Source organism: Tyto alba, unplaced genomic scaffold, assembly GCF_018691265.1.
Source record: "Tyto alba isolate M040663 unplaced genomic scaffold, T.alba_DEE_v4.0 Super-Scaffold_44, whole genome shotgun sequence".
In the NCBI taxonomy this organism is placed as follows: domain Eukaryota; kingdom Metazoa; phylum Chordata; class Aves; order Strigiformes; family Tytonidae; genus Tyto; species Tyto alba.
The window spans coordinates 3,423,486-3,445,361 of NW_024881320.1; the positions used below are offsets into that span (position 1 = coordinate 3,423,486).

Here is a 21,876-nt window from a genome sequence, read left to right on the forward strand (position 1 = left end):
GGCCGGGCGCGGCGTACCGCGGGCGGTGCGCACCACCCCCACGGCGTCGCCCCGCCCCGCCTGAGGCGGCGGCTCCGCCCCGGCCGCCGTCTCTCCTGGGGGGGAGGGTATTCCCCCCGCGCCTTTCGTGTATTCGTGTCGTGGCTGAGCCTGAAGCGCCCCGTGGGGCTGGGGAGCCGGGGGGGGGGCGGCGATAAAACCCGAAATCTGTCTGTGTGGCGGCTGGCGGAGCCGCCGTGCAGCGGGGACCGTCTCCTCAGAGCGACTGTCCCCTCAGGTACCATCCCCTCAGGTACCGTCCCCTCAGAGCGACTGTCCCCTCAGGTACCGTCCCCTCAGAGCGATTGTCCCCTCAGAGCGACTGTCCCCTCAGGTACCGTCCCCTCAGAGCGACCGTCCCCTCAGGTACCATCCCCTCAGCTACCGTCCCCTCAGAGCGACTGTCCCCTCAGAGCGACTGTCCCCTCAGGTATCATCCCCTCAGGTACCGTCCTCTCAGAGCGACTGTCCCCTCAGGTACCGTCCCCTCAGAGCGACCGTCCCCTCAGGTACCATCCCCTCAGGTACCGTCCCCTCAGAGCGACCCGCTGGCTGAGGTGACCGCGCACACCTCGGCTGAGGCAGCCCAGCCCTGCAGCTGCCTGAGTCCAGGGCACAGCGAGTCGCTAATACGAGGAAGAGACAACGATGAGACGATTCCTCATCTTTTTTTTTTTTTTTTTTAATTATTTGAATAATAACCCGCCTGGCAGCAGGACTGGCAAACTGGGAGCGGGGGCCTGGTGGCCTCTGGGCTGTACAAGCGCAATAGCGCATGGCCCTGCTCCGAGGAGCTGACGGTGAGAGCAATGCACAGGGCAGGGTGTGATGCATGGGGGGGTGGCAAAGGCTGTAAATGTTGGTGATGCGCTTCTCGGAACGTGGGTTCCTTGCGAAAGGGTGGAAACAGGCGAAGTGGAAGAAAAAAGGAAGGGAAAGGAAGTTATTAAAAAAAAAAAAAAAAGGCATAAGGGGAAGGGAGGTGTGAAACCAAATTAAGAACTTGAGTACAGTGTTGCTTTTTCACAAAAAATATCTGTAGGATCCTGTTTCCTTGGATTTGGCACAACTAAAAACATTTGGTGTAGAGACCCTTCTCACTGTGCATGCTGCCCCTGGTCCTTTTCTAGGTCTATATTTGTGCTCTCTGCTCATTTTATGCCCTTTTTGTATGTTCTTTTCATAAGTGTGTGGGTGGACACCTGAAATGCAATCGATGACCTGCTGCCTGCCTCTGCACTCGGTTTCCAGAGAAACCTGCTCAGAACTTGCAGTCATTGGGGGTTTCTGCTGATTTAAAAATGACCAACCACAGGGACATTGCCTTGTCCCTTCAGCTCCTCCAATGAGGTCCACAATTGTCCAGAGATCAAACACACGTGTTGTGGCAGGCCTTGATAATCCTGAAGTAGAATAATTAATAAATGTAGTATAAATGCCTTAGGAGTTTCTTAAGTCTGTATTAAATTTTGCCCGGATTTTATCCACAATCCTGTGTAATGGGACCTTATGTTACAGGAAGCCTGCAGGATTTTGGATTACTGAGGAAAAATCGCATCTTGGATCACAGCTTTAATTCTGCGCTGGATACATGCTGAAACATTCCTCGTTCACTACAAGGTTGGAGTATTCCCTACCAGAAAAATTTCCCTTTATTTTCCTTTCCCACATGAAAATAATCCCTACACCTTTGCAGTTACTCTGTTGTCTCAGCTCTGTTTATCACAGAGCCACCCCAAAGATGCAGCTGCATTTGTTTAGGGCTTGCTCTGTTCATTACATCACACTCTGAACTGAGCAAAGCAAGCCCTAAACAAATGCAGCTGCATCTTGCCCCTTCCTGCTCAGGGGACACTGGGGTGCTGACACCCTCCTGCAGACCTGGGTGAACCCAGGCCAGAGGGTGCCAGCGTCCTTGGCAGGTCGCAGGGTGTTCAGTGAGGTTGGCAGAGGTCAGTGGATCCAAAAAGCGAGGGCACTGCTGCCAGCGGTTGTGGGTTTGAGCCTCAGGTGTGTTTTGCACACAGACAGAGCAAATACCGCTCTTTGCACTGCTAGTGGGAACAGTGAGTTTAAGAGCGTGTGGTTCTGTGGATGTTCCCTTATTTCCTTTAAGTAAAAACACTTCACCATTTATAGGACTGGTGATGTCAATCCTAACATTCAAGAAGAGTTACTTACAGAATATATCCTAAATTTGAAATAACCCTTAAAACTGTTCATTTCACCCCCAGGCTATAAGCCTCAAAAGAACAGAAGCAAGCTCTTAATATCACTCGTAGATATTTGCCCGGGGCTGTAATTCTGCAGCCTGATGACATGTCTGTTAGGGCCGTGGTCTGTGTTTCTGCATGTGCTGTTCGTACAGAAGTAGGAAGTGTTGTGCATTTCCCACTCAGAGCCATTCTGACCTGGAGCACCCTCCCACTGAGGGATCACCAGACCTTTATTCAAAACTTCCCTACACCTCTTGACAAGGAACAATTCTTATGCATATTGAGGCTGTGTATAATTATAACTTCAAAAGATTTATTTCAAGATCTTTTAACTAAAACATGGTAATCATTTATAATAATTCAAGAGATTTATATTTTCTTTAAAACAGAAAATATGAAATATTTTAATTAAACACAAATGATGTGAATGTAGCACATCTGGCTGTACAGTTGAATCTAGCAGAATTTAAGGTTGCACTCCTACAAAAAATTTCAAAATTACCTATAATGTCTTTCCACTTCTTGGGAGATGGTATAGCCAAATTTATCCTCCACCTTCACACTGTGATCTGCGTGTTTTAAAACAATATTGAGGGTCCTGCAAAGCATTCCACAGTTGTGCTGTAAATAATTCTCAGCTTTGTTTAACTTCACTAATTAACATCACAACTCTCCCTTTGAACAGCCTTGTTGAAGGTAGTTAAGTATAGACAATTAGCTGTAAATCTACAGCAAAAGGAACTCCTGGGGAGAGGGTATCTCCTAAGTGTCAGCTTCAAGGACTTCAACTTTGTATGACTATCTAGGTGCTTGAACATTTCAGATAACCTAGGGTTCCTGTTTTAGGTTGTTTTGATGTAAAACCAACTTGTTTTTTATCTTGAGAACTGCTTCCAGCAAAAAGTAGGGAAGAATTTTAAAGAAATGCTTTCCCACAAGGCTGCCTCTTAAGCCAAAATCAACCTGTGAAGTTTACATTTCAAACCTTTCACTTCAATCCTTCCTAAATCCTGCTACTAATAATTCTTAAAAACAGAACGGTGGGGAACCTCCTTCAGCACTGCACCCACTCTGATCATCCAGCTAAACCCCGCACATGCTTGGTCTGAGTCCAAGACCCTCCCACCTCTTCCTCTGGCTTTTCTTTTGAATTATAGCAGCAATAAAACACATATCTGAGCATCCTACTTCCACAGTATGTTGTTGTCACATTCTGCACCTTTAAAGAATTCCAACATATGTTTCTCTAAATGTTTTTTTCTATTTATTCTACAAAGTTCCCAGAATAAACTTGTATTATTGATTCTGACAGTTTTCAGTTGGTTTGGGCATTTCACTTGGGTGATTCCCCAAGCTTTGTGAGAGCAAACTCAGCTTGGAGCAGCTGTCTCCTTTCATTGCAAAAATGATTGGTTTCAGATGTAGAATGCTGAGGTCCTTTGGCTTTATTTAATTAAAAAAAAAATCTTACTCTCTAAACTGAAAAAAAAATAAAGCACGTCATATGTCATGGGACCTTGCTCCACAAATGGCATGTTCCTGGGCATTTTACTCATGCATCCTTCCATTGTTTGGTTTGCTCTTCGATGTGTCTCTAATAGTGGAATGACAGTTTTTAAATAAAATTTTAGTTCAGCTGAGTCAAAAGAACTTTCTGATAAAGCTGCATCAGCGTCTTTTCAAGATGGTCTAATTTTGCCTTTCATGTGAGAAGACTACACTTACATTTATCCACTTGATACACACACTTGGAATACAAAAAGGTACAGAATTATAATAATGAGTGACAAAATAATAAAGTATCATTCAGTTGTTTGTACCTGGACTAAGAAAACTGTAGATGGGAATCACACACAGCTTCTTCCCAAATAGATGGTTCTGTGAAGCCTCTTCTTGGTGGGGCCAGGAGGGCCTGTGAGGGCAGCCAGTGCTGATAACCCACTCAGGCACCACCAAGGTAAAATAACAAACCCACGGAGACTGGGAGCAGAAGGATTTAAAATAAGTGACCCAGAAACAGAGGCATCAACAAGTGTTTCCCTCCATCTCATTCAGATATAGAGGTTTTCACAGAGGCAGTTTTTGATCCAAATTTCTGAATTTTAATTTGTTGCTAAATTATTGTAATTCTTTTAAGGTCTTTATTGCCTCTAAAATGGTTTTAAATATATATTGAGTCTCAAATATGTATATAACTTCTGCTTAGGAAAAGCTGTGGTTAGGTGATGCATAGTTTGGACTTCCAGTTCAAAAACCTCAGACAACCTATGCCGTTTAAAAATAACCAAGGGAAACTGTCTGAGTTAGCTAATTATTTTAATTGACAAATTCTCAGTTAACTGCAGTGCAATATAGGGGCTGAAATACTCAAAATAATTAATACTTTTCCAGAAGGAACTAGTTCTGGTTGTAATTTAAGGCTGTAGGTTTTGGGCTGCAATTAGCATTTTTTCTTCTCCCTCATGGATTTCTCGCATTTCTTCCACAAATGCCTGTCCCCCACCCAACCCCCTACAACTGGCCACAGTAAAACACAGGAGTGATTGTCTTTGGTAATTCTTAGTCTGTGCCCCAAACTGGAAGGCGTTTACATGAGTGAGTGTGAATAAATCCTTCCCAAACATCTTCATCTCATTTTTAATAACAGGAATTATTTTCTCTTCTATAAGTATTTCCTAACCTGTTCAACTTCCATAGTTTTCTGTTTGTTTTTCCTGCTTAAAGGGGAATCTGTAAGTTCCGTCTCTCTTACATCCCTGGATTTAGGGGATGCAGTCAGGGAGGAGATGCTGGGACCTGCTTACCAGTGGCTGCCGTCTTCCCAGTTCATCTAATACAGCACCAGGAATTCTGCATTTGTATTTTCCGTGGTACAGATCTCCCTCCATCATTTCCACGCCACCTTGCATGTTGGATGTGGAGCACCTCTGCCTTCCCTCCAGCTTGTTTTCCTTCTCTACCTGATTTCCCAGGTGTTGCCTCCACCGCTCCATCACCCTCATGTGTGTCACAGAAAATGGAGTGTTCACCTTCAGTCATGTTTGCACTTGGAGTAAGTCCAAGGAGGAGGGATTTTTCTCCCCTGTCCACACCAACCATGGCAGAGACAGTCCTGGGTGAAACAGCTTTACAGTTTCACTATTTGCTGTATTCCTTGGTACTCGCTGGTGCTCACCATCAAACCTGAAAGATCCTTCCCTGCTTGCAGTTGAAAATCACGCATTACCCAGTAGTCACCATCCCCTCACACCCTCTTCTGTCCACACAGCATTTAAGCGCCTTCAATGCTACAGACATTGAAGATGGCAGACAAACAGTTATCAGGCAACAAACAGTTAGACAAGACAGAGCTGTATCTAACCTCTGCAGAGGCTGGCACTTTATTTCAACCCAAAGTTCCCCAACTACCTCAAAATTTTATTAGCATTCAGGCTGCAGTATTTTGCGTGGAAAATGTGGTAAAAGGGTGAGAATAAACAAATGAGTTTGGCTCATGGGAGTGAGAGGAGAACTTTGGTTTTATATGTGAAATGTGCATGGTTAAGTACCTGTTAGGGAAGATTATCACAGACATCCAAAAGGCCATAATGGCAATCCCTGCTCTGGGTGGCTGTGGAAGAAATGTAATGGATGAGGGAATTAGTGTCAGGTTTATTCAGATTTCTCTTTTAAGACCTCTGATGTGCATGTTCTCCTTTTTCTTCTAACATTTGCAAAGCCCATTCATCTGTTACCCATCAGTACTGCAATCAGTGCTTTCATTTCCAGCCTTCTGCTGCTGTGCACATTAAAAAAAAAAAAAACAAAAAACCAAAAAAAAACAGAGGTGAAGCACTTGTTGCTTATCAGCATTTTAAATCCTGCTGGATAATCCTCAACTTGAAGACATGTAGCTCCACAGAGCAACGTGCACTCAGCAGCTCTGCGGAGCAGCCTGGCTCCATCGCTCTTGCTCACTGTGGGGCATGCAGGGTGAGCCCCCATCCCCCCCCCTTCTCCCTCCGCTCTTGGTCCTCCAGTTCTCCTCACTGCGCTCCCATCACCCTTCGCGCAGGAGTTTGGCAGAGTTGCTATGACGACCCTGCCAATGCAGCCGGCAGCACCCAGCCGTCACTGGGCACAGGTTGGTGTCTGCGGAGTGGCTTTTGGGGCAGGGGGTGGCAGGAGAGTGGTGGAACAAATCTGAGGCTGTTTTGCAAACCGAGCGTGTGGGCTTTCCCCACCGTCTGCTCCCACCGCTGCTCTGGCACCCTGAACATCCTGCCGTGGGTGTCAAGGTAGAGCCAGGGATGGCTTGGCTGCTTCGGAGGGTGCCAGCAAAGGGACCACAGCACAGGGCAGCGCTGTGGGGCAGGAGTCAATGCAAGGGGTGAACTCACACAGGGCAAACTCAGAGCTGGGTGATGGTCAGGCAGGGTGCTGCAGGGCAGGCAGAGTGGGTGTGGAGGTCACACAATGGGATGCGGTGCAGTGGTAGGCAGGGGGGGCTGCCAGGGCCAGCCAGCAGCCCCTCCTCTGCAGCCAGGTGTATTTTCCACCTTGCTCTTCATTAAGTTAAGGTGTAAGACTGCAAAAAAAGTATAGTTGTAAATAAATTGCATTGCTCCAAAAGTCTGTGAAGAGCCAGGATAAAAAATGGGCTTCCTGTAGGGCCATGCAAACTAAAGGTGGGTTTTACTAGTGACCTGACAAAACTCCAAGGTGAGAGCAGAGACCAGTGTCTGGAGGCTCTGGGATTCTGAAAGATCTTCATCCCAAGCACAGCAGCTGTGGCAGAGTTGCATGGGAGCAGCAGCCTCTAGCCGTCAGCACCGAGAGCTGCAGCCAGAGCGGTTCCCCACCACCCGCCTCTTGCTGCCAGCCTCCCTCCGCCCTTGTAGAACATGGCTAAAAACATCGAGGGCAGCAAATACCAACTATGTGAACATTAAGCAAACCTGGGATGGCTGTTGGAAATTTGGAAGGGAATTCAGCAAAAAAGTTGGCTCCTGTTGGCCAGTGTTATGCCAGATGCTCCAGGCGGGCTGTGCCTTGGAGGGGCAAGCAGATGGCAGGGTTCTGGGGCTGCTGCCGCAGCTGGGAATCCTCTCTGGGCTTTTTAAATCCTAAACTTTGAGATAAAGAATTGGTCAGATGTGGTAACGGGACGGTGACATCCCTTCTTGGCCATGAGCTGCTTGGAGGCCATGGCCAGTGTCAGGGTGGGTGCATGTAGCTGTAGCTCAGCTCTTCAGCTCCCCCAGCAAGGGGAGGACAGATGTGAGCCAGCAACGTGTGGCTCTGTGTCCTGCAAACCCCCCCAGCCCTTGGCAAATATTGGCAAGAACCCCTCCAGGGTCTGCAGCCCCCAAAGGCAAGGAACTCAGTAGCTGTGGTGTATCCTGGATTTGCATTGCAGAAAAAGCATCCTCTGCAGCGGGCTGTGACTCTGTCATACTGAGGGACAGATCCTGCCCTCAGTGTCCTCAAACCAAAATGCTCCCGGGTGGGTGGCATAGCCAGGGGACTCCAGCTGCTAAATCCTCCAGACAACCCTGTCCCCAAAACATCTGCTTCAAGAGTTGGCAACTTGGTGGTCTTCACCTTCCCCCTGCTTTCCAGCCCCTCTCCTCCCACTGCGGCCTGGCAGGAACCCCTGCCCCTCCCTGGGTCCGAGCTCACAATGCAGTGCCCGGGCAGGTCCCCCAGCTCTGCCTGTGCCCCCCTGGCCCTGCCTGCACTCCCCTAGCCCTGCCCGTGCTCCCCACAGCCTTACGGTAAGGAGCCTCATGGGACAAGCACTACACAACACACCTGCCTTTTGGGGGGCAGGGCTCATCATGGGCACAGAAGTATTTCTTTTTAGCACTTATATCCCCCCAAGTAGCTGTTGAATGGCCATTTCCCACAGCTACATGGAGAACAGAGGATGAACTAGCTATATTTTCTTAGTTATAACTTCTAGGTTTTATTCCCTAGCAAGGACTCAAAGCACCTTCTTTTCCCAATCTCCACGCCTTCCCCCACGCTGGGCTCCCTGGCACCTGCAGCACAGCAAAAGCCAGAGCTCTGCTCTGCCAAGAAGGGAGATGCAGCAAAATCACTCGATCCAGCGGATCAGGACAGAAGAGGGAGCCCAGGAGACAAAATCAAAGAGCATCCCACCCACTCCAGCCAAGCTCTGGATGTTAACAGCATTCATAGAAACTTGCTCTTTGTTTCTACACCCACCTTTTGGCGTCTATTTATGGTTTATAGGAGACTACTCTCACCTCTGTGTCTGTGCTGGCATTCCCACTGCACTGAACAGTGAACCATTCCACCAGCCATGCCCAGAAATCACCACCCTGCTGCACTCCACCATTGTCCTCCCTGTGTTAATGAGCCAAAACACTGTCTTCTCCATCCTCTTCCCCGACGCTCATCCTTTCCCTCCAGACCTGACACCCGAATCACCCCCCCACTGTGCCTGACACACCCTGCCTGCTATTCATGCTTTAAAACCTGTGTCACTTTGGAAGCCACCTCCTCTGTGGCTTGTTTGACTGACGAGTGCTTGTCCTGCCCTGGGAAAGTCTGCAACCTCCTGGTAGATAGAAACGTTGTGGTTTCGACCCCCTTTTATCAAGAAACCTGCAGAACTGATATTTTTAGCAGTAAAGGAGCCTGAGCTGTGTTACTGCTGGGCGTATGAAATGTCCCAGCTTCCGGTGTGCCCCAGGGACACCGGCCAACTCTCTGACCCGCTCCATCTTGTGAATGCTTTCCAATGTCCTGAGACATTTCCTAGCAAACAATTTTTTGATGTGCCTAAATGTCTGCTCCTGCCTCGCGCAGAGCTGGCGATAGAGCGGCCGTGGGAAGGAGCCTGGCAAGGTTTCAGCTGTACAGAGAAGGGGCTGCCTTACTTGGTGCTCCCCAAAACCTCTGGCAGGTGCAGAGACCAATGCCCACCACAGACCTGACCTCCTAAGAGTTATTTAACATTTCCTAACAGGCCAGGCTATACTGTGAGCCTATTTTCAGATATTGCTGGCTTGTACTTCAGTATCTTTAGGTACCTTCCATTTGTTAAATCTCTATTTTACCCCTCCAAAGCCAGACATCAATTACTGACTTGGGTGCCTATTAAAACATAGCTCACAAATAGACTGTTCTGCCAGTACCTGCCTTAGTAATTTCTCTCTAATTTATTGCTGACAATTGTTTGTTTTCCTCTCCAGCCGTGAACAATATGCCTATTGTAAAATACCCCAGGGCTACAGAGCCTCTCTGGCATGAATGGGACAGGAAAGCACAGAAATGTGGATTAAGACACACAGTCTATGCAGTAAATGGGGATCAGTATACCGGGGAATGGCTGGACAACTTGAAACATGGTAAGATGACCATTTTGAGAAAAAGTACCAATTTAAATGTCTTTACAAAAGTTCCTAGGGGCAGGGAGCAGTCAGTGGTTGTATATGCTCCTGAAAGACCATTCATTTATGTATGACTACATATATATAATGTCTTTGATATATGTCATGCAAAAATGTGCTCAAACATATTTCTAATGGGTAACTTGAAGAGCTTTTGCATGCACTCAGGGGCAATATCCTGAGATTTCTAGATTATAGATGTTTAAAAATCCACTATAAACAGCAAACTGCAGTCAGCTTCATGCACTGGGATGTGCCCTGGCTGCACAGTCCCTGGAAATCTCTTGGCTCCTGACTTGGCTTCAGAAATACTAATTTATTCTTGAGTTGTGGTGGGTGCTGTGGGAGACAGAGCAAGGGAAGGAGACCCTGACTGAGCCCTGAGCAGCCAGAGCAGCACAGGCTTGTTTACAAGCAGTAAACCAAGGTTTGGAAAGTTTTAAGTGTGTTCAGCAAAGGCCACACAGGAAGCCCCTGATCAAGATTAACGATGCATCTGACTCGGGAAGCTAAACTGAACCCCAGACATAAACCTGCCTCAGTGCAGGGAGCGCTGTCTCGCCTGGGATAGAGCTGGGAGGCAGCCCCGTAAATCCTTCTCCTAACAACCGCGATGGTCTCCCTGTTGTTCCTCTTGTTTGTTAAACAGGTAAAGGCATGCAGGTATGGAAACACACTGGAGCTATTTATAGCGGTGACTGGAAGTTTGGGAATCGGGATGGTTATGGCTCATACAGCATTCCTGACTCTGTGACCAAGGAATACAAGAAGGTGTACGTAGGCTGGTGGAAAAACAACCAAAAATGCGTAAGTGTGATTTCCTGCACCTGCCAGTGGAAAGACACCGTACCATAAAACATGGGAAAGATTTGGGTACATACACACAAAAAGATCACTTAAAATACTAATTTCTCCAATACTGAGGCTGAATTTAAGAGGTCTGGGGAAACAAATAGGTGGAATAAGAAAACGAAAGCAAGAGCAAAAGCTCTGGTATTTTAGCCCTCTCCCCCTGCCCTCCCCAACCTTGCTGCTCCTGTTGTTACTCACTTCTTCATGTCAGATGCTGCAGGAGCTGCACCATGTCCCATGGCCGGCAGTAGGGAAACAGCAGTGTGAGTCCAGGCAGAAGCTACAGGAACAGACTTTCCTCCAGGCTTGGGTTCCCTTTAAATCTTAGTCTAAACCTGCAGAAAGCCCAGCAAGCTTCAAGAGTAAAAATTCATCATTCATAAAAAGTGTGGCTGAGAACATGCTGTCACCTGCCGTCTCCCCACTGGAGAGGGACTCATCCCACCTATCCACTGGTGACCGAGTCCTGACCTCCCCCCAGCTACTGCAGAGCAGCGATTGTTGCTCGGACTCGCCTGCAACTTGGCCGAGCAGGACGAGAGGTTTCATATCCTGTGTCTTAATCCTCCCCACCCATCCCTTTCATTCCTCTCATCCTTGAAGCAGTCAGAGGAACCTGTATTATAAGCACTGTAGGAAAATGTACCTTCTTCTGGGAGTTTTACAGCATATTAGACAAATAACATGAGTTCTTTTGGAAGTTAAGCCTGTCACATAAATCACTGTTTTTTCTAAAGGGAACATAATGAGGAAGTCATCTGGTAAAAATGACTGCAATCTTATGTGCAAAATCCTTGTAGGAATGTTTTCTGATCTGCCAACGGAAACCTTGTGTTCGCCTTTGTGTCTGCTCTTAAATTAAATTAATAGCCTCTTACGCTTCTAATTGGCATGTGGCTCGATGACTCCAGTCTCTCAGAGAGAGCTTCCCCTCCCGTTCTTTGAGGATATATTTTGGATGATTGAGCTTTGGTGAAAGATTTATAATGACATCCAAATATCACTGGGGTTGTTTTTATCTTCTGCAAAAGCCTCCCGTTTACATAAATGCAGTTTAATAAAATTAATGCTCATCAAAATCAGTTATTTACAGAATTTATTTTATTTTTTTGCTCAGAGACAAATTAACGCTTTATTCCTATTGGAAAACTCATTAATAATATGTAAATATTTCTTACTGGTATCACTCTCCAGTATAGGGAGTACCTCTGGACTTTTCTTAATGGGAAATATAAGACAAACACCTCCTGGGGTCCCCGGATTGCACACACCCAGTGGTATTAGTTCAGAAGTTCACCAACCAAACCGACATCGAGCCTGAGAAGGGAAGGAAAGAGCAGAGACGACCCCGTGTCAGAGCTCACCCACCCTGCTGGGGTGACGCCCGCTGCCTCGGGAGCCTGGCCCAGCGCCCAGCTGCGGGGAGGCACGCGTGGCATCGCTGCCTGCTGGTCTCACTGCAGGGAGCCTTCAGCACTGCCTGTATTTTCTCGTGAAGGAGGAAGGAAGCAAGGCAAGAGGCTGTCTAGGACATTACCTCTTTGTGGGTGTGGATGGAGAAGGCAAAACCGTTTCCATGGTTAGCATCACTTGGAGACCTTTGGTCTGCCCAGGGACAAGGGAAGGAGTTGTTCCACTTCGGACACACGGAGCTGTATGAAGCATCAGCAGGGTGGAAAGGCATGAAATCCCCACATTGAGACAGGTCTAAATCTTTAATGCTGCTTATCCCCAGGCAGGTTTATATACTAGTAAAATCCCCTTTTAGCTAAATATTAGCAGCAATCATACCAATAACACACAGATATAAAGCTGAGGTTTTGTCATGGGAATAAAGTCATTTGCCAAAAAAAATCCTGTACCACCACCTCTCATTTCCTTCAACACAAGAACAGCCACTGAGCTGGGCTGCCAGCAGCCACATGAGAGTAATAAGCAAAGGAGTATCCTGTCAAGAAAGTAATGTCCCAAAATTGAATACTGACCCCTTTTAATGCAGAAACTCCTAACTGGCCATCTCTATGCTGCCCTCCAGGGCTATGGGCTGATGTTCTATCCCAGCGGGGAGCGCTATGAGGGCGAGTGGAGCAGAGGGCTGCGGAGCGGCTGGGGACGGATGTACTACCAGGACGGCTCCATCTACGAGGGGCAGTGGCTGGAGGACCAGCCCGGTGGGCAGGGGATGCTGCGGCTTCGTAAGTACTGGCCACCCTTGCCTGAGGCATCTGCCTGCCCCCCTTCAAGGTATCTGGTGTCAGTGCTGCTCTCCAGATGCCTCTGCCATCCAGATTCCTGGATGCTACATCGCATCTCCCGCTGCAGCCTTGCGTCAGGGTTGCAGGTGCTCCCCTGTGTCGTCCCTCCCCTCTGGGTTTGGGGCTGGAGGCAGCACTGGCTGTGCAAGGGCCAGCGTTGTGCTGCTCAAGCTCACATGCATGAAAGCTTATTTTTGCTGTGATTTACATTTAAATGACTAAGATGGTTAGGGTTAGAGATAATATACTATTGGGTCAGAGAAGAGCAAATCTCTCTTTTCAAGCCAGGCACTTTGCCATACATACTTTCTAACTGATGCATACCAAAGAGGAGTCCAGTTTCCATCACAGGAAAAAAAAAGACAAAGTTTTCTTTATGAGTTCACTCCATCCCCTCTCTTACTTCTGATACTGACTCATGTTGAGTGAACACAGGGGTTTCATTAGTACATGATCCCTTCCCAGAAATAACACTAAGCACATCACAGATTGGGAATGTTGGGGGCAATCACATCATAAAAGTAGAAATTTTGATTTTTTTCCCCGTATTTTTCTTGGAGTTCAACACATTTTTTCCCCAAAGTCAAGAATCCCAATCCTTTGCAGTACAAGCCACTGCACTCCAAGAACATTTGAAGAAATATTATCTCCATTTTATTTTTCATCTATTCTATTTTTTTGCTTGAAAGTAATCTCAAGGCTAGTAATTAGCTAAGCAAAGCAGCTGGGAGGAACAAGCTGCACACCACATGCACGACTGTGCTCTCTCTGCTGACTGTGAAGTCACTTTGGAACGATGGCTCATCTGGATGAAATCAGCACCCGCTTCCAGGGGTAACTCCTTCCACTGATCTGCTTCGTTCCCATTGAAGTCATTGTTGGTTATAAACTAACAGCCCCTGCGGGCTGAGCTGTGGCTGATGCACCGTTTCAGAGCCCGGTTGCCTCCAGCGTAGCCTGCAACTGTGAGCTGGATTTCTTTTGGTTAAAATTAGTCAGAGCAATTATTTCATACCCATAAGCTTAATGTATTCAGCTCAGCCACTGGAAGTGTGCCCACGTGCCGGCAGCTTTGCGATGGTGAAAGAAAAGGAGTTCTTCAGTGGAGGTCACGATGAGCTGCAGCTCAAGATTAAATTGCTTGTAGTGGCAGCATGCCCGGCGAGGGCGAGCTTGGCTGGGAGCACCGCGCTGATTTGCCGCCTCTGCTACAGCCCAGTGCCGAACGGCTTTTAAACCAGAGCATTGCATGTCTGCAGAGATCTGTTGTGAACAACACAGCCTCTCCCATGCTCCGGGAGGAGAGCGGGTGGGAGCAGCCAGGTGCCGCGGTGCAGCCAGGGCGTTTGATGACCCCTCCATCACAGCCGGCTCTGTGATTTCGGTGGTTTCTGAGTTGTCAGTGGCTGGAGAGCAGAAACCGAGCTGCTCCCACCCGTGGGCAGGGCAGGGCGGTGGTGCAGATAAGCACAGCGCCAGATGCCAGCTGAAGATAACCACTGCCAGGGCTCCAACCTGTACACCAGGCCCTGCCTGAAGAGCCTGGCAGCCCACGCTCCAGAGGAGCATTTTTGGGTTGTTTTTTTTTTTTTTTTCCCTTCTTCTTCCCATACAATATTCGGGCAGTCCCCAGCTCCCTCTGGGGCAGCATGTGGGGTGCCCTGGTATTTCAGCCACCTCTTGCTACAAAGAATGGCAGAATTTGGCTGAGACCCAAAGATACTTCCACTAAGTAACTTGGTCAGAAACCCCCATGGGTTTTGGCTTAAAACCACTATATATAAGAAGAGGGGACAGCAGAGGACTCTCCTGGCAAGAGCAGGGTGGCCTGGATGTATCCCAGCCCCAACATCACGGTGGGTATGATGCCCCTTCTCAACCACCATCCCTGGATGAGGCTGCACTCTTGCCCTCGCAGCTTTGCTTTCCCTGTTGGTGATGGACAGATGGATTCCTGGAGAGCCGCCCAGAGCCCAAAAAAACCTCTCTCAATTTGCAGAAAAACACTGAGAGATGCGATACAGCTGGAAAAACAGTCTGTAACTGATTGCCTGAACCATTTAGACACAGCAATTCTTGCCCTGTAATTCATTGAGGAAAAACTTAACTACAAGTATTATTTGAAAGCAAGATTATTTTGACTGGGCAACAATCAGGCAGTGCTGCTGTTCCTTGCCCAGACAAGCAAACCTCTTCAAGCCAGACATCCTGCGTGATTTGTTGCACTGACAAAGCTGAAACTTGTGTCCTGTAATTTTTCATGTTGTCAAAAGTGACTCAGCAACTAGTCCCTTACCCTGATCTCACTCGCTCTGCATATCAGCAAAAAATAAGTATCATCGGGAGAAGAACAAAGAAGATGAATGCAGTTCTTGTTCCAGGGGAGCAAGCACGGGCTCCTTCTGCAGCCTTTTCTCCCTCCGTGGCACACACAGCAAACGGAGCACCACAAAAGCAAAACAACACACCGTGCTGCAGTCCCCTCGAAAAGACTAAGAGGAACCAAACAGATGACTTCTGCTTCTGTCATTTTGCTGTGCTGATTGCTTTTGTTTGTAGCCCCTTAGTGAAATGGTGCAAATTTCATGGTCTGTTCATGTATTTAATTGCAGCAAATGAAAATCGGTATGAAGGAGGTTGGAAAGATGGAAAGAAGCATGGGCCAGGGAAATTCTTCTACTTGGATAAGGGACAGTTGCTTGAAGGTATCTGGGCAGCAGATATACCAAAATGTGGAATTCTGATTGACTTTGGCAGAGATGAAGCTCCTGCCCCTACTCAGTATCCAATCCCAAAGGTAATTGCTTGGACATTTTGGGTTTGCTAGTGCTGTTTGCATTCATCAGCGCTCGGGGCAGCTCTCCAGGTAGCATTTCACTGTTGGAGTGATTACCCCCATGGGGTTCCCAGCTCACGGGGTGTGTGCTCAGTCTCCTGGCCAGCACTGTCCTGAACAGCCCTGTAGGGACAAATGGCCCATCCAGCCGCTGCTGGAGCTTCCTAATCACCTACATCTGAAAAAATGCAGTTCTCATGCACCAGAACTTCTTAGAGACCTGAAGCAGCAGAAAGGAAATGGGGACAATAGAGGCACAGACAATAGTGGGAACTGCTAAGGCTGACTAGATCTTACCAGAACCCCAGCAGCTGCAGTGCTAAAATCAGCTAAATTTCCTTTACCCGGGCACCCGGAGATCAGGGGCTCATCCATGTCCAGCAGGACAGAGGGATGTACGTAGCAGATGGGTGTCCCAGAGCCGACATGCTCTGCTCTCCTTTTCCTGTAAGGTTGACACAGGCTGTGGGGGAAGAGCCAGTCCCTGTCTCCCCGCCACTGACTCGGTGAGATGCACAGGGGGGCACACGGACATGCTGGCTGGCAGCCGCCGGGTCCTTGCACATCACTTTGGCACAGGAGCTGGAGGACGGGAACGCCTGTCTCCTGCCCCATGCCCTCAGAGGACGGGGACCAGATGTGGCTTCAAGTGACACAGCTGGCCAAAAGCCTCAGCTTGAATCCCCACAGTCTGTGTGCTGCACATGCGAAACACAAAGGCATCGCGTTTCCAAGACACCATTACTCTAGCATACGGTGGGGAAGCTCCTCTTTGCTTAGAGCCAAGCAGAACCATGCTGGGTAACCACAGCTCGCTGATTTACCTCAGTGAACAGGGAATAGCATAACCCCAGGGCAGGTAAAGCTTACAACCTTCCTCTTCTGCTCCAGGGACAAGGTTGTTGCAGATGATACTGGGCACACGCAGCCCACCCAACCTCACTCCTGTTACATCTTTGCTTCCCTTACTTTTTCAAGTCTGGTTTCTGTAGCAAGGGCCCTTAGTTCACAGATGTTTCTGACAAACTACTTAATCCTGTACCTTAATCCTGTACCTACTAGGCACACCCATGGCAGTGCAGAATGACAGACAACAAACACTCGCCAGGGAAAAACAATCTTGGTTTTGCAAAAAAGAGTGAAACGTGCAGTACTTCATAGCTAAAAATATTTACCTTACAAGGTTTGTCAAGGTCACCCAAGAGCAGCCCCCTCAACAGCCCAGCCCAACAACTGCAGGTGAATTGCTATTTCACTAGAGGCAGGATGTTCAAGACTGGCTCTTTACTTAACTCCCTGAAGAGTTAATTTTCTTCAGTTCTATGAGCAAAAAGAAAGCATCAACTTTCACTGCCATTATTGTGCTTTCCATTGGAAGAGATTTATTGATCTCAGCATATGAAGGAAGTAACAGATAAAAGGAGAAAAATTGACTTCAGATTTTTATAAACCTTTTCTCAAATTACTGTCACAAGCAGCTGTTAGAGAAAAGTAGATGATGGGTGAGCGTTAGAAACTGCCAAAACCAGAGATGGACTAGTCAGCTTTTGCCTGGCAAGAGGCCAACAGTGAGGATCTAAGCTTCTGCCTGGGAGAAGCATCACTGTGTGTCTTCATCAGCAGGTAAAAAGGAACAAATGGTGGGGATGCACAGGACAGAAAATGGCTGAAAACTAAAGAGTGATTGTCACCAGCTTTGAAGGAATCCAGTATGTAGCTGATGGGGTTGAATCAGGCAGAATTTGAACCCAACTGCACAGAGAGGGGAAAGACACAACATGGTGGACTTGGGATATTTGCTGTTATAATTAATTATTGAAGCCAAGGCTTCAGAAAGCATAACAAAATGAATGAGAGAAAGACCACATCTCTTCTGCCTGGGAGAACCGCTCCTTACATGAACCCCCCACCCAAAAGCATCAGGACAAAAAGCAGGTCAGAGCAAAACAAGCTCCTGGCAGGGCTTTGGCACTTCCCTCTCAAGAATTTGCATCCAGTTGTATGCAGGTTTCAGGACTCCAGATGCTCACTGGGGTTGTAACTGCAGTTATTCACCTTTTACAACTACAGGTGAGACCCAACAGGCTACAAATCGAGGCCAGTTTTGTCTTAGACTGTGTTCTGTTAAAGGAGAATCAGTCCACTCCACACAAAGCGATTTCAAGGAGATGAAGTGATGTTCAACATGCTAATAAACTGAGGAAAGCATAGCAATGTTTCTAAAACAGTAATTGAAAGGCTACAATATAAACTGAAGTCCTGATACATGGGAGATTCTCTGTTAATGCTCGAGTAATCAAGATCTATAAAACCTTAAGCTTCTTCAATTACACTCCCTAACTGATTTGTATTCTTTCTGTTTAGATTGAACTAGCTGATCCAGATGGTGTTTTAGCAGAGGCCCAGGCGATGTTTGATGACAGCCAAAATTAATAACCGGATGCTGAGACAAAAAAAAAGATGTGCGATAAGAACATGATCCTGGGTTACTTATTGAGTCTCAAATCCACACTGTGGTGTATCGTGTTGTGGTCTGCCTCGCTTTTCCCTCAAGGCTGCTCCTATATGCTCCACTCTGCAGGTGGCTTTGCACAGAGGTCTCCTCCCACCCCCCATTATTTTGGAAAAGAAATGAAACAAAGAAGGAAAAAAAAAAAAAAAAAAAAAAAAGAGAGAAAACCCACAAGCAGCAAAACACTGGAAGACAAGCAGAGTGACTCTACCCCACTCCTCTGACTTATTCCTCCTGTAAAGCAATCGTGCTCCTGTTGGTTTCAAGGCCTTTCACACTGCCTTAGAGAAGCAGCAGGGTTTCTATTATGTGCTTCAAAAGCAAAGCTCTAGAAAAGTACAGTCAAATCACTGTCCCCTCCCACCCCACTCCTCAAACTCAGCCTGATACACACCTGTGACCCAAGATGGCTTTGAAGTTATAACTGATCACGTTTCACTATTTTTATTAATGCAACTTGACTTTCTCTCTCTGTACATTTTCCGCAATGTGATGCCAATTCTCCTCCCTGACCAGGGAACGCAGAGCCCACCTTGGCCAGCCCGTGCCCCGGCACTGTGCCGGCTGCTCCGCTCCCGCCTGACACAAGGACGCCGCCACAGCCACGCAGAGCTGCGACACTCCCATCTGCAGGGTGCTGCTGAGCATCGCCCACAAGACCCAAGGAAGGCGGCACCGCAGCCGGCTGGTGAAAAACAAACTGTGGGGCAGCGAGTCATTAGTTCACCTGATTAATATCGTGCCTCCAAGTGTCACCTCTTGCCCACCCCTTGACTCTTCACGTTTTCTAGGCTGAAAGACAACCCACTGTTGTATTTCAGCACTCAGAGAATAACAATACAACATGCTTAATCCCAAGATTTAAGCAGTGCTGACAGGAGGAAAAGCATATCAGCTACGTTATATTCTTTATAACTGTCTGTGTGAACGGAAAATTTTGTCTTCATATTATGACTGAGTAACTGAACACATTCAAGAGATCCTCAGAAATACACAGGATTAGCACAACATAGCTGAAGAGATAAGGGATATAGAGAAAATAAGCCTGTTTTAGGCCTCCAGGTAACAAATAATCAGCAACAAATGAGTATCTTTTATTTCATTAAAGTATTTTATATCTAAATAAGTGATATACAATAACAAATGCTTAAAATGCTTGAGGTAAATGCGTAAATACTATTAGTATAAATAAGGGATAAAAAAAAAATTCTAAGTGAGCTCTTATTGTTTAGATCCATGTGTTTGGGTCTGGTTATTGCCCCTGGCACACAGTTAGGAAACTGAGCCCAAGGTATAACCGTCATGACCATTTCCACAAGTGGAAAATGAGAGAAACATACTCAATATCACGGCTTAAAGTGCAGAAAATAGTCAAAAAAGCAGCTGTAAAACAGAGCCATTAACTCAGAACCTACCAGCTTGAGAAAGTTAAAAATAAGATTGTCCCACTAGCTTCTAATTCTGTATTTCTTAAGCAAAACAAAAAACCCCACACTTCTCTGTCACTTTGTAAAAGATTCACAGAATAAAGAGAAATTCAGCTACTTCTCGAGGACAGAAAGTAATTTTAAAAAATAAACTTGGAAAATATATTTTCTGGACTTCCATTCAAAAGAATGTAACTTTAAAATACACAATTTACGAACAGAGTAATTTTTAAGCCTGACAGCACCCTTTCAACCATTTGCTCTAGCATGAATATTAAGTCAGGTTTTCTTCCTTTACTGAGGGTTTTTAAGAGTCTTTTTTCCCAAGACGGGACTAGTATTCCCGTAAAGGATGGGAAAATACATTTTGTGCCTACTACCAAGATTACGTGTTTTGGAATGCTGCTTCATTAATGCCTTTACCAACACAATCCTTCCAGTGCTCCGTGACTGACCACCTGTGGGACTGGACTGATAATTCTCACCATCAGCAGATTTACATCAGTAATAGAATATATTTGAAGCATAATGTAACGGCAGAGATAGGAAAAATCCAGTTTGGCCTCTCTGTGCCAGAAGGACTTCTGAAAACAGCAAGTACAAAGCTGTTTTCTGCTTGGGAATCAAGAATGCTGCTGAAAAAAATAAGCCCAGCAGTTTTTTTATAGTTATTTTTCAGAATACAAACACACCACGGGTGACCCCATCAGCACTTTCCACCGCGGTGGTGCAGACGTGAGAAGTCAGTCTCATTTGCTTGACGAGGCTGCTTCAGCAGTAAACACTTTGCCACCCTAACTCTGTAGACACATCCTACCATTCGTCAATATGTTGGGATAACCTGAGATGGCGGCTGGGTGTGAGAGACCATGTTCAGCCCAGGCTCAGTTAAGTACAGCTCCACCGTCAAGTTCACTGTTGTCTAATTTTAAAATCACAGGTTTCTATTCCAGTGTTTGCTGTGGTAGGGAGGTCAAGTTTTGTTCCATTAAACTTGATATCTGTTTCAGTCTGTGTTAAAAAAACCCAGCTTTTACCCATTAAAGCCCAAAGCTGCTCCACAGAAGAACTGCATTCCAAAAAATTCCACTTCCAGACACAACTAGAATTACTGAAGCAGCCCAGGACTACTGCTGCAATCCTTCTTGGACAAACCTCTTATTTAAGAGACCAAATGGAAGTTTTTGCTTAAAGAGGAAATAAAAAAAACCTGGCACAGTAGCCTTGCTGTCACAGATGTGTGTCTGAAAGTAAGCAGCAATATTAATTACAAATAACCTACTTTCATAAATAAATCTATATAGAGAAAAGTAGTCTTCTAGATCCTTTGGAAGCAAAAAATATACAACAAGTTATTAAATACAACACTTCAGCAAGGAGAAGACTTTTTCTAAACAAGGAAGACCAAGGCATAGCTAATTACTTGGGAATCCAACGCAGAAAAAGCACCTTTTGCTGCTTATATCTGAGGATTTATTAAAAATACATTTTTTTATATAAAAGTACAAAATAATTACTACTTTGGAAAAAAACACAGCAGTGGTTCTGATTTTCAAGCAAAATAATTATCCAGTGATAATTTTCATCTAGTTCCTTCTTTTCAAAAAAAGATTCCTAAATGGGAAACAGGCAAATCTATCTCTCCAGATAATATGTGCCAGCTTGTGAGAACTTTAAAACAGTTATTGCTTTTATTTTCTTCCATAGAAGAATAGAGTAGAATCTCATTCCTACTCATGTGGCCATACCACATCGCAGTAAGACTAGTCATGGGTGTTTAGCAAGTTATAAAATGTGTAACTGCCACGGGGAAAAGGCGCTGGAGAAATCAGTGAAGTAATAATTACTTGGCAGCAAAACATATTGGGGAAAGTGGTGGGAAAGCTTTCACTTCTACCATCTGTCAGGCTTTCTAGAGAGAACAGCGCTAGCACTGAAACCAAGTGCTAATTGCTGCATATCCCAAGTAATTTGTATCATGCCATGCAATATGGATCAGACAAGCAGTATCTTCTAGTAAATGCCAACATCAGATAAAGAGAGGGAAAAAAGGCTTCTCTACCCATCCCTAACAAATACCCAAATTTACAGTGTTATTTTCCCTGTATTTATACAGTCACCATTCAGCATCAACAAGAAGCAGTCTAGACAGCGCTCACAAGAGGAGGGATGCACGTGCTGTGCAAGAACACCCCACCATCCATTCCTTCAAATGTCAGATAGCCAACATTTAATGGAAGGAACCTTTTTTTTTTTTCTCTCTAAAAGGTTAGAACAACATTTATAATCTCTCTTTAAACAGTAATCAACAGTTTGACCAGTTCATCCACAGGGTAGTC

General features: G+C 46.2%; 1 protein-coding gene across 4 annotated transcripts; it reads left to right on the top strand.

Moving 5' to 3' along the window:
- Nucleotides 1-128: 128 nt before the first annotated feature.
- MORN3 (MORN repeat containing 3) lies at nucleotides 129-21,809 on the top strand. Of its 4 annotated transcripts, XM_033008384.2 has the most exons (7): nucleotides 129-277; nucleotides 1,558-1,659; nucleotides 9,458-9,613; nucleotides 10,305-10,462; nucleotides 12,543-12,702; nucleotides 15,375-15,559; nucleotides 17,963-21,809. In XM_033008384.2, the coding sequence occupies exons 3-7, from the start codon at nucleotides 9,469-9,471 to the stop codon at nucleotides 18,029-18,031; spliced, it is 717 nt and encodes a 238-aa protein (XP_032864275.2). In that variant the 5' UTR covers nucleotides 129-277; nucleotides 1,558-1,659; nucleotides 9,458-9,468; the 3' UTR covers nucleotides 18,032-21,809. The 4 variants fall into 4 exon arrangements, with proteins under 4 accessions (XP_032864275.2, XP_032864273.2, XP_032864272.2 ...); XM_033008382.2 differs by lacking the exons at nucleotides 15,375-15,559; nucleotides 17,963-21,809 and adding an exon at nucleotides 756-839 and having other exon boundaries at nucleotides 12,543-15,359; XM_033008381.2 differs by lacking the exons at nucleotides 15,375-15,559; nucleotides 17,963-21,809 and having other exon boundaries at nucleotides 12,543-15,359.
- The last annotated feature ends 67 nt before the right edge of the window (nucleotides 21,810-21,876 follow it).